We start from the raw sequence: 15699 nt of genomic DNA, 5'->3' as shown, positions 1-15699 counted from the left end.
CAGATCCTGTCCCCCAAATCTGCCCATATGGAGACAAGGACATATATAGAAGTTGACTCTGTTCCTTGGCATACTCTCTACCTGTCTTCTCTACCAGGCTTTCACTCGATTCATGAACAAATGGCAATGTGGAAGGTTAGATGAGCTAGGAAGACTGAGTTAGAGTTACTCTCATATCAGAGCACCAAGTGTTGCTATTAAAGGCTAAATTCTGAAGGGGGACAAGGACTTCCCATTGGAGTTATTTACAGCCTCTTTGCCCTGAAGGCGTCTTGTCTTCCACCATCCCTCAGTGGGCTCGGCTCCTCCACCATCTGACATTCCATTCTTTCAACAGCTGCTGGCTCTCCTGTTGTGTTCCCTTCACAGATGTGCAGTGCCGTTCTGAACATCCTGCCCTTGAACTTTCCCTACCCATAATTTTCCAAACCAAAGCCTAGCAATAAAAATGTCAGTAAGGGATGGAGAAAATTGGGGGGAGTATTTTAAAAGGGAAGAAAAACAGGGAGAGGCTTTGCACACACAGTGATTTGTGTTGACTTCTTCAACAAAGGTTAAATGCATGCCGTGACTTCTCAAAAAGGGCACGAAGGCAGAGAGCTGGATCTAATTTTCCAGAACACTACCTAGAAAGGCTGTGCTCCATAAAGGAACTGGTTACAGAGTAAGCTGGTGAGCTTCTTTCTCTATGTCATGGGCTGCCCACCTGGTCACGCTGCAGGATGGGGTGCACTAAAGGGGCTAGTAAAAGCTGGAATGCATAGTCCTTTACAGGTTAAAATGCACTGTCATGAATGGGATGGGATCTGTGCTGGCCTCACAGCTCTTGCAGGTGCCTGTCTTGGGGCTGAGCACAGGAGAGGCAGTGGGTCTGCACCTGTGCCTAGTCAGTTGGAACAAGGCTGGAGAAGGAAGCCAGATACTTTATGTCATTTCAAAGACCTCCATCCTATGTGGCCTCTATTCTTTGGGGCCAAATTTTCCTGAAGTCCATTAGTTTGATAATACCAACTCTCTAGGCATATAAATATTGCACAACATAATGCAAAACTATAACCAATCAACTAATTCTGTAACTCTTTAAAAGAGATAAAAGAATGTATCTCATGGGGAAACAGCATTTCTCATATCTATCTCACTATGCCAAATCACAGGGACAGACTAGGTAAGGATAGGAAGGCCAAAGAGTCTTTCTACTTGAAAAGACACCCCTAGGTGGTAGAAACTCATGAGGAACAATCAACTCTCCTTGTTCTTTGTTCATTTGATCCTATCCCATTGCAAAATGCTGCCACTCCACTGAGATAACAGAGAAGTCGGTCTCATTAAGCCATTATTAGGAAGGACTGAATCAAGGCCCAAACAGACATCAGACAGCACCTGATCCAGGGCAGTGTCTTACATGGAAGACCTGTGATAGGAGCCTCCTACATACCCACAACTGCACACTTGGTTCTCAGGGTGAGAAATGGAGAAAGGGAGAACAAAAGAGAAAACAAGATCAATGCATTGGCAGGATGAGGTGAGGCAACTTCCCTTTCTTGCAACATCTCATTAAATGCTGTTAGTTACTTCCACAATCTGGAAATTTACTTCTTGACACTTAGAAGAGCTATGTCTGCAGCTTCAGCCTCCTCATCTGTAAAGTGGGAATAGTAATACCTACCCTAAGAAGTTGTTAGGTGAATTCAATGAGGTTGTATGTGCTATTTTTGGTAAAGTGCCTCACTCTGTAGCTCACAGACAGCACATAATCAGTGAACGTTAGTTCCCTCCAACGACTTGCCCTCTCTTCCCTTTTGAAAGAGAATTTCTAGGCCAAGGGATGAGAGGCCAGGCTATGTGAAGACTGGAGTGGGAGAAACTACTGGGCGACTAACCAGTTCTGCTAAAGCTCTGGGCATCCCCAATATATCAACGGTACCAGTTTTATTTTCAGAGACTATGAAAACAATCTGGTCAATTTCTATCACAATCTTAAAGATAGTTTTCCTTAACCATAAGCAATTTTACTGCCTGGAAAATACACAGCATTGTCACATTTGAAGGTGTTTCAAACTAATAAATGAAGACAAAATGAATAAGTGGGTGAGTGGATGCAAAAGTAAAATTTTAAAAGACTGGGGAGAGGCCATTTTCCAAACGTAACTCCACTGTTGCCTTGGCAATTGGGCCCTTGGGTGAGGTGCTCTACAAAATTTGTGCTGCTGTTCCCTCCTCCTTCCTAATGTCCATATCCCCAAAACAGCAGTGCTGATACCAGAAGCCAAGAGCAAAGACTGGCAAAATCAGCAAGCGCCCCCATTGTGTGCCAGCCATTTTGGAGCAGATAAAGTCATTAAGGAAAAATTTCACAACGTATAACCTTTCAGCTTTACTCCACGAACAGCAGGTAGCTTCCCTTTCAGAGACAAGAGCCTGCATTGAAGTCACCAGTGAGCAGGACTTGACCTTCATTTTCAGTATACGCAGCATTAAATATTCATAATCCACGTAACCGTAGCATAAGAAGTAGCAGCGTTTAAACATGAATCAAAGGAATAAATATCTTCACACATGTGAGTCATCCTTTCCCAGAATGCCCCTGGTAAAAATGCAAATACCCAGAGCTCTGGGCCTCTGTCTCTTCCAACTTTCTTTTGAAATTCTGAAAGCAACAGAGACTGCTGCATTATGCAATCCATGAATCTCACTCTCATGCTGACACTGGTGGGTCTTTGTTTTTTTTTTTCCTTATCTGTTAGATAAGAATTGCTGTTCTTGTGTCAAAGGGAGGAAATAGACAAGAACGGAAGCAACGGTGACATTAGCACCCACAGGGCGTCTGCAGGCACTCTTGACTCGGTTGTACAATTTCTAAAAAATCTTTGCTTCACAAGGATCAGAATGTGTGGGAGGACAGGGTCGGCGTAGGTGGCAGGAGACATCAGAATTAGGAGCTAAAGTGACATGTGACATAAATTGGGCAGGAGTCCTTTTAAAAGAATGAAAAAGAAAGGGAGCTTTTTGTACACAATCCACCTTGTATGGCTAATTGGAGATCTTTGGGGAGATGGTGTGTGGAGGGCTCAATGCTTGTCTGTGCTTGTTAAGGCACTAACGTGATGTCTGACCAAAAACTTGGTCCAGAGACATCTTCCTCTACTTGGGTGTTTCTAGAGAGTCTACTGCTGGGATTATAAAGCACAATTTTAATTAGGTTTAATGTAATTATCTTTGTTTTCAATTCCAGGAGCTCTGAGGACAATCTGTCTTAGCTAGATAGTAATCACTTGAGGCTACACAAATGAGTCTTCCCTCACAATCACTCTAGGATCATTAAGACCAGACCCAAAGAAAATACCCTATGCTGGGATCTGTCTTTGCCTAATGGCCAAAAATGAAAGTTGTGCAGCTGTCTTTGGAAGTGACTTATCCATCACCTCTGGATAGTGAAAAGAGCTTTGAAAGGTTAAAAAGATCATAAACCCACCAATGATGACATTTCTCTGAGCTGTATTACTCATCTGCTAATGCACAGAAGTAAAATAACCACCTAGCCTGCTTGTCCACTTGCACAACAGGAGCTGGCCTGCCTTGAGACATAGCTGGTCCAGCAGACCACGGGAGCCTGTTTTATACATTAATCGGCACTCCTCGCACTTTTCAAAGGGCTGGGTGCAGAGAGCCTGGAATCTCAAACTTGTGCTACAGGACAGTCCTCAGCATTCTGTAGGAGAGGGGCAGCTCTGGCTAAAATTGACTGAGACAAGCCATTTCACTCATGTCTGTTGGTTTAGATTCACTTGTGGGAAAGTCTATAGACCGTCCCCTAGTTTATTTATTTGAAGGGTGTAAATACTAACTACAATTCATCTGGAGAATTCTGGGTGCTTTTTTTCCAGGGTGAAGATTTAATATAACTTCCACAAGAAGTTTAAAGCTGTCTTTCCAAAATATCCAGATGGCCAGCCAAACCACGAATGTGTAAAACTGGTAACAGTTTTGAATGAAAGACATGGATTTTAAGAATGTACATTCTACTTTCTCACTTTCTTTCCATTTGCATCCTATATGTGGATAGAATTTCATTTTTTTTTCTCATTCACTAAGCTCGATTATAGTTTTTTAATAGGTTTCACTGTGTTTTATTCCTGGAAATCTATGGACTTATCATAGAGATGGCTTTAGAGATTCTACACTAATTCTCCCCCAAACTTAAACTGAGCTTGCTTGCTGTCTTTCCCAAGCAAGATGGAAAACTCCCTTGTGCTGAATCCACTGATTGGGCCCACCACCGGACAGAATCTTCAAATATGGTCTCAGAACCAAATAAAGTCATGAAAATGAAAAGTTTCTATATAAATAACCAGAAAGTCTTCTTATAAACAAAGCCTTGCTATGCCAAACCACATAGTTGAGCAACAGAGATGCTGGGATGAGGCTAGGACAGTCCTCAGGCAGAATGGGAATAGCCTTGTTTCTAACCTTATCGGCAGTTTTGCCAGGAAAAGGTGAGGACAGGACTGAAGCTCCATCCTTGGGACAGACTATTTGCAAGTTCATAAAAGAAACCAGAATCAGAGAGGACTCCCAGTGCTGTTTTCCCCAAGGCCTAGAAGCATCATAATTAAAGCCAAAGGACATTGAGATGGTGTAGGACATTAGGGGAAGAGGGTATGCATTGGGGAATTTCATTCCTCTTCATCTTCTCACATGGAAATGGAGAACACCAGGATCCACAGAACAAAAGACTGCCTCACAGTAGACTGTAAAAAAAAGACACAATCCAAATTCATCTAAAGAGCATTTTATTTCTGAAAAATACAGAGGGACAAAAGGTTAAAAAAAAAAAAAAAAAAAACGAAAGGGAAGGAAGGCGCTGGCTGAGGCATCTGGGCCTCTAACCCATCAACACACTCACCTCCACATGAGGGTTTTCTCTCTCTGGGGCACACAAGCTACAAGCCCAAACCTCTTTCCTGAGTCTCAGCATGGAAGTTGGCAGGGTCTACACCCCACGACACGTGAGAACACCCCTGGAGAGAGATTGGAGAAATAAGACCAGGGGCTTTAGAGGATGTTCAGTTCAATACAAATAGGGTCCAGAATCATTAAGAGTAAATATTAAAAAGGGGGCTTACCTTCAATGACATGCCAATGGGAGTCTTCCAAACTTAAATAAGCTCTTCTCTTTCTTGGCTTGGGAGAGTTGATGGAGGGAGCATGTGGAATCTTGTCTCCCGACAGCATTTAAAGGACTTTCCATCTGAGATGGGTGAGGGCAGCCCAGCCTCGCACGTGGGGATGGGCTGAAGGCCCTCTGATAGGCTTAGACTCGGCTGATTCCCAGAGACAGGTTATTAAAGGAGATATTTTCTTTATCTTCCCTGACTGACATTTTGACCTCTGCACCCAAATGCATCTGGCTGGTGACCAGATGGCTCTGAGAAATTCTGAGTTTAGCTGTGCATGAAATTACCACCATCCCAAGCCACAGGAAAGGAGCACTAAGCTCAGAATTCAGGCACATCAGAGTCTGAGCCAATAGGCACACCAGGGAGGTTTCCTAGTATCAAAGTCTAGTAGCCAACCATACCAGAGATAGAGTTAAATTTCAAAACACTCACACAGTGGACAACAAGGACAACAAGCTCAAGGCCACTGTCACCAGAGTGGCCAAGTTCACGCCACAACAGAAAATGAGTTAGACTCCAGCTCGTTTCCCTGACGCTGTCAACTTCATGATTGCAATAGTATAGTTGGAACAAATTATTTCCTCAGGATTGGCACCTGCAGGAATCAGGGCAGAACTGGCTGCAACGTTGCAGTTCTAGTCTGTGCCCTCTTCATCCTTCTGCAAGGTCTTTATCGTCTGTCACCCAGGCTCACCCTGGAGCACCAGTCCATTCAGCTGGCACCCAAGGAGTCTGCATGAGTGTCCACTCTAGAAGTCCTCAAATGGCCACGGGCCTCCACCTCTGGGGGTCATCATGAACTCCTCCATCCATCTCCTTACCTTCACAAGTCAAGAAGCACCAGCGTGCAATGCTTCAGCTGAATACCCGGTTGGCAGGTGAAAGGATAGCACCATGATTTCTAAGCTGACCTCCAGCAAGATCAAAGCATTCGAAACCCAATTGAGAAAAGGATCCTATAACCATGGCAAGAATGGCTCGGACCCTCACGTATGGGAAACTGTTACCCTCCCAGAAGTTGCAAATTCCCATCAAGTCATCTTAACCACTTGACATCTTTAGTGCAAATACATCATCAAGAAACAGCTCTTTAAAAATAAGTAATACCCAGCAAGAAGACCCGACCTCAGATACCTCACCCTCCTATGCCAGCAGACTTAAAGTAGCCTTCCTTCTCAGAACTTTCTTTCCCGTTTAGAAAATCAGTACAGTGCAGCCCTAGCTTCCTCCAAAATCTTCTGCACTCAGAAGGTCTGGCAAAGGTTGGTGTTAAGGTAAATAAATGGATCAACGTAAAGGCTTATGATTGTTTATGAAACAAGGGCAAGAAAGTATATTTGAATACTCACTTTGACGAATCTATGAAGTATATTACAAGTGCACCGATGCTGAGAGCAAAGACTAAGACAACCTGCAAAAGAAGAGGAAAATGCCATCACTTAAGAGTTGGACCTCAGGATGGTTGGGTTTTTTGACACATGCAGAAGCAGCTTTGAAATATGGTGCCCGTTGCTCTCAGGGACCTGCTTGGAAATCTCACCCCCATCCCCAGACCCCCATTACTGCCTCACAGTTGGCTCCTCATATGGCAATGGGCAGCAACCTCGCTCCTTGCCAATAGGGGTCAGGGTAGCCTTTTATATCTCAGGGCACTGGGTTTTTATATGGCCCTGTTATCTCAAAGTTCAGCTTCTCTGCAACTGAAGTTGATAAACTTCAGTAGGAAAAGAGCAGGTGAAAATTTAAGGTGACACAATATCTCATATTATATGTAGTCTAGGATCTGCAGGAACTCCAATAGAGGAATGTCAACTTTAACAGCTTCATTGAGGCACAATTTACATACCACAATCTTCACCCATCTAAAAAGTACAATTCATCAATGACTTTAGTAAATCTACTAAGTTATGCAACCATCACTGTAATCCAGTTTCAGAACATTTTCATCATCCCAGGAAGATTCCCTCCTGCCTGTTAAATCAATCCCCTTTCCCACTGCCGAGCCCCAGACCACATTAATCTACTTTCTGTCTCTACACAAGAGATACCAATTTGAAGAGCACAAATTTGCTCATACAAAAGTCCACGTGTGTATGTGTGTACATACATAAAGATATATTCACTGCATGTATGATCTATATGATTATAACACTTCTGAAATACTTAGGAAAACAGTTTAGGTTCAGGAAGTCAATTAGGCCATCCATTAAGCCAGTTATGTGACAATTCTTGTCCTACTTTACACTTTTCACTCAAAATTAATCTCCATGGATGGAAGACAGTTTTGGCATCTCCATCAGTGGATACCTGTCATGCTAAGGTCCGTCGAATGAATATGTAGCAGATTAGGCTGACACCGACACTTCTGTCCTCACTACACATCCTACCTTCTTTAATCTTTCACAGAGGAGACTATTAATGCAAATAAAGGATAGTGAGAAATAAAGAAGATGCTTTCAGCCAACAATTAAGCCTGAGAACAAAAAGTAAGTACCACCATTACACACAATGCCTGGCTGCTAGGTCAACTTTTCAGGTATGCTAATACTCTGAAGAGACTGCAGGTGGAAGGGCATTGGAAGTCAGTCTCCTCAGTGTCCACCTATTGACATCACTCAGGCCTTGGCTGGTGGGTAGAGAGGAATCCCAATTTACGTAAAGACTAAGTATGATCAAGCTGTGTGTGTGTGTTTGTGCCTGTGTATGAGAGACAGAATCTATCTCTCTTATACACACACACACACGCACACACACACACACACACCTGTTTTTTGTATGTGTGCCAGAGTGGCTGACAGAAAATGAAGTCTGCATGAGATACTCATTTAAAGCATTGCAAAACTCCATGGAGCTCCTGGGGCAGAATGGTGGCTTGCACAGTCCAGAAAATGACCATTAAAAACAAATGGACACTGTAAAAGGAATATGCAGTTTCATAGCAACTGATAAAATCTCCATATAAAGGGAGGTGCTAAAACAACACACCACTGAGGTTTATTTCACTTGGCCATTTTTTAAAAAAAACTAAAACATGCTCCAATTGAATGCGGCAGTCTATCAGTAATTATCATCTGCCCAGCACTAATCCCTCTTAGCTGCCTCACCTCAGCCCCTCCCCTCACACACATTCATTCATATGTTCCTTTCAAAGGTACACACAAAACAAGCAAACAAAACATGAGCAGGCCTCCGATTTTCCTCTATTATCTAAAGAAGGCAGCAAAACAAAGAGCTTATGATTAATTTTGATCTGTGCTGCTATTTCTGAGGCATAAGCAGTTAGATCCTGGCCCTGACCTCATTCTCAAAAAGCTGCAAAGAGAAGGGGTGTGGCCAGAACCCAGGAGAAGGGGCTCTTCTCCATTCATAAACAGCTGATTTAAGACTAATCCCTGTCCATTTGGCTCCCTGTGTGTGTATCTGTGAATGCTGAGCATCTGTCAGAGCTGGCTATATAGGCCTATGCCACGCAAAGCCACTGTTGCAGAAAAGGATAGGAAAGAAGTCCTTGCAAATGGCCTCTACATCATTCTGTAAGGAACTCGAAATCTAAGACCCCTGCAATGGCAATGTTGTCGCAGCAGCCAGATGTCCAACATAGCTGAAACTAATTTGCTCCAGCTGCCTCCACTTGCAGTCAGTGATGGGGACTAATGCGTTCCTTATTTAAGCAAACAAGCCAGTGACAGGAGAAGGGCAGGAATCTTGCTGCCCTCTGAACATGAAAACTCAAATATCAGCATCTCTCTGATAGAGTAAGAGGGGGAAGAAATCCAGGAGGTAAATGACCTCCACAGTTCCCTGGCCCTGAAGATTCTGTTGAATGGATATGTGCTTGGGTCTACGTGTTCAGCTGGAAGGCCTCCTCTCGATGAGATACAGGATAGGCAAAATGACCCAAGATGCACCATAAAATGCTCCCTGGGGAGATGCTCTGCTTCCCAGTATTAAGGTAACTGTGCATGTAGTCTTGAAACTTGCTAAATGCCTCTTTATCGTGTCAGGCTCGATCACATTGTCAACCCAGATCCAGGTGCTGCAGAAAACACACCAACACTTTGGATGTGGCCATGAAAATAGAATATGCATCAGAGACTTGTCTTCTCTAGGCCCCTAGCAAAGCCACCTTAGAAGTGTCAGTTTAGTCTCTCTTTCTCTATCTCTCTAACAAATCCCCATTGTCTGAGAACTCTAAGTTTGAAAACACAAAATGATTACATTTTAGTCTACATGGTAATGGTAATATTATAAAGTACCCCAAACAGTCATCTAAGTATTTAACATATGCTATACATAAGGCCCAAGAATAACAGAAGATGGAAGGCCACTTGGAGTCATGAAATATACTCTTTCTTTTTTAGAGAGAGTCTCGTTCTGTCGCCCAGGCTGGAGTGCAGTGGCGCAATCTCAATTCACTGCAACCTCTGCCTCCTAGGTTCAAGCAGTTATCTTGCCTCAGGCGCCTGCCACCATACCCAGCTAATTTTTTTGTATTTTTAGTAGAGAGGGGGTTTCATCATGTTGGCCAGGCTGTTCTCAAACTCCTGACCTCAAGTGAGCCACCTGCCTCGGCCTCCCCAAGTGTTGGGATTACAGGCATGAGCCACTGCACCTGGCAAAATATACTCTTTTTTATAGAGTCGTTCTTATATAGATTAATCCCATGCTATTATGCAATTAGTGATAAATCATATAGTACAGGTTTAGCCAATACAAAATGAACTATTGCCTAGATGGATCATTAGTAACTGGGTAAGGGTAGGAAAAGTAGGACTCTTATCTCAATATCTTCTCCTTTCCCAAAATGTCCTTCTTTCTACATAGTAACACTACTCTAATATCTCTTCATGAAGGAGTGAGGCCATTGGGAATCCTTTTGCTAGCTTCTATAGTTTCAGGGACAAGGAGGACAGAAGCCCAAGGGACATGGTAAAATGAGGCCAAGGAAAGCACAGTACCCCAGAAAGCAAACCATCCCTGCCCTACAGCAGCTAAGTCATAGAATAAGAAATAACCAAGCATATAATAAAGCATTGTCCCACAGAAGGGCTTGGGGGCAGCAGTCTGATACACAGATAATTTGAGCATTGCCTCTCAGGGTGCTTCTGCTAACTTGCTTGACAGCCTGTCCTGCTTGCTAAACATGCCATAGTCTGAGCTCAACAAATCACCTCAGCCACCTTGGACAGTATGAATTGTCACCTTCTCAGATTTACTGAAAACACCCATATGCTGTGTGGTGATATTGAGTACTTGGTGTGCCAGATTCCTAAAAACAAAAGCAATTTGATAAATGTCACTGAAACAATGGTGCTTTGAGTCATCTATTTCCAAAACTCCAAGATCAAACAAGACATGTGTTTGCACAAAAGAATGCCAGGAACACACATACACGGTGTTTTTTTTTTTTTTTTTTAAGGGCAGGGTGCAGTGGCTCACGCTTGTAATTCCAGCACTTTGGGAGGCCATGGCAAGCGGATCACTTGAGGCCAGGAGTTCTAGACCAGCCTAGCCAACACAGTGAAACCCTGGCTTTACCAAAAAATACAAAAAATTAGCATTTGTGGTGGTGCTCACCTGTAGTTCCAGCTACTTGGGAAGTTGAAGCAGGAGAGAATCACCTGAACCCTGGAGGCAGAGGTTGCAGTGAGCCAAGACTGTGCCACTGCACTCCAGCCTGGACAACAGAGTAAGACTCTGTCTCCAAAAAAAAAAAAAGTGGGCCGGGCGCGGTGGCTCACATCTGTAATCCCAGCACTTTGGGAGGCCAAGGTGGGGGCATCACGAGGTCAGGAGTTTGAGACCAGCCTGGCCAACATGGTGAAACCCTGTCTCTACTAAAAGTATAAAAAGTTAGCCAGGCATGGTGGCGCTTGCCTGTATTCCCAGCTACTCAGGAGCCTGAGGCAGAAGAATCTCTTGAACCTGGAAGGCAGAGGTTGCAGTTAGCTGAGATTGTGCCACTGCACTCCAGCCTGGGCGACAGAGCGAGACTCTGTCTCCAAAAAAAAAAAAAGTCTGTCCCTAACACCTGATGCAAAGAAGGAGCCTAGTGCAAAATGGGGAGGAGAGAGGGGAAGTCCACAGCCATTTTGCTAGATGAAAATCCCTGTGGGGCATGAAACAATGTCTGACAAAGTTCATGAAAGTTCATGAAAATGGAAAATAGTAAAGCCAAGCATAGACTATTCCCCCTCAGGTGATGGAGCACTTCAGGAAAAAGGCAGATTCGGTGATGTGAGTATAGTGGTGACTGAGTCAGGAAAGCCGGCTCTTAGAGACGTTTCCTGTTCTAGAACCTGGGCTGGAGTTGCTGCGATTAGGTCCATATGCTTTCAGCGGGTGTGTGAGGCATCACGGCCTTGGGAGGCAGATTCAGAGCCGAGGCTCACAAAGGTGGCTACCACCAGAATCCAGTCACCTGAGGAGTTTCCTTCCAAAGCAGAGATGCCCTCATCCCACCCGAGGACCAGCAAATCATGAGCTGGGGGAGGGGAAGTCTGGGCACCTCTTTTTAACAAGCTCCTCCAGTGAATCTGACATGTGACCGAGAATGGGAGTCACTGAATTAAAGCCATTAGGAGAAACCACTTAGCTCAAGTCAGAGATTAATTTACAAATGTCGCCTTAACAATTAGCCCATTAGAACATATGTATGAGGCCTGCAGGCTTAGAGAATCGTGCTAGGAGTACTAGAAAAAGTACAGAGAGGAGGATGAATTAATTCTCTCCTGAGCAGGTTTTACACATTCTTCTCAGCTCACAGCAGAACAAATGACCCTAATTAATGATTCTGCATGTTTGATCAGGGTTTAGCTGCCTACTGACAGCAGAGACCCTTCTCAGAAAATGGGTAATTTTCTATATATGATCCCAAAGGCATAGGACTTTTTAAATTGAAGTATATGATTTACATATAATAAAATCCACTATATTAAAGAATACACTTTGGGAGGCCAAGGCAGGAAGATTGCTTGAGCCCAGGAGTTCAAGATCAGTCTGGGCAACATAGAGAGACCCTATCTCTATAAAAAAAACTTCAAAAAAATTATCCAGGCATGGTAGCACGTGCCTATAATCCCAGCTCCTCCAGAGGGTGAGTCAGGAGGATCGCTTGAGCCTGGGAGGTTGAAGCTGCAGTTGAGCTGTGATCAAACCACTGCACTCCAACCTGGGTGACAAGGAAGACCCTGTCTCACACACACAAAAAAGAAAAAAACAGACGTGAGAACTCCCAAGGCAAAACAATCTGGAGACATTTTTCTTTTTTAGAGATAATATCATTCCAACATCTAAATTATAATGTTTTTGGCCTGGTGAATTTATTAATAACAATGCCAACAAACATTTATTGAACATCTATGCACAAGGGCCAGAGTGAGAGACAGAGAAATGCAAAACTAAAACAGTTAAGTCGGGCCTGGCCTTTGCCCTCCTGGAGCATGGGATCTAGAAGTTTAAATTACTCAGGAGTCCCTTCTGAATGTAAGAAGTACTACACATATCAATAGTCATCTCCAGGATGTCAAGGAAGGATCAGATTAGGCAGAGAAGCAGCACCACCCTCATTGCAGACTCCCAAAGTGGAAACGGGAGAGAAAGGGAGAACTGGAAAACCAAGGAAGAAGGAAGAATTTTTGACATTCCAAGTCCACCTGGCTGTTCTAGTAAAGGATAGACACCAGTGATATGGTTTGACTGTGTCCCCACCCAAATCTCATCATGAATTGTAGCTCTCACAATTCCCATGTGTTGTGTGAGGGACCCGGTGGGAGGTAATTGAATCATGGGGGCGGGTCTTTCCCCTGCTATTCTTGTGATAGTGAATAAGTCTCACAAGATCAGATGGTTTTATAAAGGGGTGTTTCCCTGTACAAGCTCTCTCTCTTCCCTCCCGCCATGTAAGATGTGAGTTGCTCCTCCTTGCCTTCCACCATGATTGTTAGGCCTCCCCAGCCACGTGGAACTGTGAGTTCATTAAACCTCTTTTTCTTTATAAATTACACAGTATTGGGTATGCCTTTATCAGCAGTGTGTAAACGGACTAATACAACCAGGCACACAGGATGAGTGATGTGGGGAAGGAAGAGCACAGGACACAGAAGACCTGGGTGTGAGTCTCCACTCTGCCCCTATAAGCAACATGCTCTTAAGCACATCGCTTAATCTCGCTGGGACTCAGTTTCCCAATCTGTGAAATAAGGAGATTGAAACAGATGATTATGAGATGGGACCTTGGTAGAAACTAAAAACTTTTGGCTTGAAAAGGTAGCCCTCACTTATGCTAACTGTAAACCATGTATGCGTAAGTCTGATTCAACATGCTGACAATATGCCTGTCCCTAAATCTGTATGCAAGAGGCTTGTTTCATAAGATCACAAGAGTAAACTCCATGGACACTCAGATTCATAGTTTGTGTTTCCAGAAGCACAATAAATTGCTCATGCAGAATGTCATCCCACAAAACTAACACAAGACATAGAAGGGCCATGGATCAGCTCTCTCCTGAGTCTGGGTCTTAGCTCTGCCATCACTATAGAAAACTGAGTGATGGTCTGACCCATCCCCTCCCTCTCCTTGCCTCTGTGAGCTTTGAAAAGCCCATGCTTTTGCAGGCTTTACCCCTCCAGAAGCTCAGACTGAGTATCAGTGTTTTCCTAAGGGAAAAAGAAAAGGATTTTTTTCTCTTTACAGTTTAGCAAGTATAGTTTATATGTTCTTGTCATTCCTAAGTCATGAATGGTTCTCTTTAGAAGAAGATATAGGTGAGGTACGGTGGCTCATGCCTGTAATCCCAACACTTTGGGAGGCTGAGGTGGGTGGATCACTTGAGGTCAGGAGTTCAAGACCAGCCTGGCCAATATGGTGAAACCCCATCTCTACTAAAAATACAAAAATTAGCTGAGTGTGGTGGCAATGTCCAGCTACTCAGGAGACTGAGGCAGGAGAATTGCTTGAACCTAGGAAGCAGAGGTTTCAGCAAGCCAAGATAATGCCACTGAACTCCAGCCTGGGCAACAGAGCAAGACTCTGTCTCAAAAAAAAAAAAAAAAAAAAAAAAAAAAAATATATAATTTTGCCCCCATAAAAGGATTTTTGTTATTATTTATACATTTAAAAAAATCTGGAATATTTTTTGCAGAGCCATTTAATCATCCATAGGTCCCCTAAATTCCCAAGCTAGCATTCTGAAACATCACATTTGACTTATGGAAGAACATGCACAAAAATGCTGTAAATTGATTCTCTGGAAACCAAGACTCCAAACAACAGATTAAGTAGAGATGTATTCAAGATGAAAGAAAGGAAGAAGAAAGAGGGGCTTTGTAGTTGGTATTTGGGATTATAGCATTAAAATAAAATGCATGGGATTGCCAGATAAGAGTTAAACTGCTTTGTTCACATGTAAGGAAGCCTAGCAAAAATCTCTATGATTTTACAGGCATTAGGATCTAGTGCTTTCAAAAATGCAATACTATGAAGCCATATTCAGTGTGCAATGGACTGAATTCTTAGGACACACATGTAAATTGGAGAGAATCCCTCCTTAAATCACCTCAAATGTCTTCCATAGCTTTTGGTATGAAGAAAAAAAAAAAAAATCCCTGACAGAGTCCACAAGGCCTTGCAAACTCTGATCTTTTCCTCCTCTCTGGCTTTATTTCATATGCTTCCACATCTAGACTCCAGGAACCTAACTTGCAGTTCTTCTCATTCACCATTTGACGCCTCCCACCCCAACCACCACAGAGTCTTTGCACAAGCACTTCCCTCCTCCTAGAAGCCTCACCTGCTCACATGAGATGCCCATCCTTCAGAAATCAGCTCTGCTGTCACTTCCCTGCCCATAGGTATAGTCTGTTGTGTGTAGCAGTTAGCAAAGCAACAATTTTACATGTCTTTGTGCAATCATTTTGATCAATTGCTCTGCTCTTTCCTTTGCTGGATGGCAAGTTCTGTGAAGGCCAGGTGTGTGTCCATTTTTAGTTATCACTACATTCCAAGAAACTAGCAAAGTGTCTCAGTATTTGTTAAATAAATAAATATGTGGAGAAAAGGCTAGAGAATTAGTTTGAAGACTGAGTATAGTGGAAGCAAAAGAGAGGTGGGAGAACATGGATTACCCTCATTGAGTAAGACTCTGAAGTTTATAACCCGGAATAAAGGTGAGATGCAGTTCCAGGTCATGGCAGGATCTCCAGGATCCCTGGTGAAAGTGGAGCAGGAAGAAGAGCACCGTGGTGGTCAAGGTCGAGGGTCTGAGACACACACAGGGATAGCAAGGACAATCCTACACACAGACTCGAAGGGGATGGTGGGAACTGAGGTTGAGAACAGAAGAGGACAGAGCCATCGCTGAATAGGGGGAGGGACCTGGACCTAGGTGGGTGATAGCATCAGAAGGACAGACAGAGGAAGGATTTGGTCAGACAGCAGGAGCCTGGAGAAAACACATTTCTACAAGAACAGAAGGGCAATGGAAGGCCAGAGTGTCCAGCACTCCTGGGTTATAAAGATGGC

At 43.6% G+C, this 15699-nt stretch overlaps 1 protein-coding gene across 9 annotated transcripts in view; it reads right to left on the bottom strand.

The window, feature by feature from the left end:
• KCNMA1 (potassium calcium-activated channel subfamily M alpha 1) overlaps positions 1 to 15699 on the bottom strand; it is a 767391-nt gene that overhangs the window by 377282 nt on the left and 374410 nt on the right. For all 9 annotated transcript variants that reach the window (XM_017871448.1, XM_017871449.1, XM_017871438.1 and 6 more), the window contains exon 3: positions 6527 to 6588. In XM_017871448.1, the coding sequence (XP_017726937.1) occupies positions 6527 to 6588 (62 nt within the window). The remainder of the gene's footprint in view (positions 1 to 6526; positions 6589 to 15699) is intronic.

This window comes from Rhinopithecus bieti, unplaced genomic scaffold (genome assembly GCF_001698545.2).
Source record: "Rhinopithecus bieti isolate Rb0 unplaced genomic scaffold, ASM169854v2 scaffold_4781, whole genome shotgun sequence".
Classification (NCBI taxonomy): domain Eukaryota; kingdom Metazoa; phylum Chordata; class Mammalia; order Primates; family Cercopithecidae; genus Rhinopithecus; species Rhinopithecus bieti.
The sequence above is the reverse complement of the archived record's forward strand: the minus strand, read 5'-3'. Positions and strand labels throughout refer to the sequence as shown.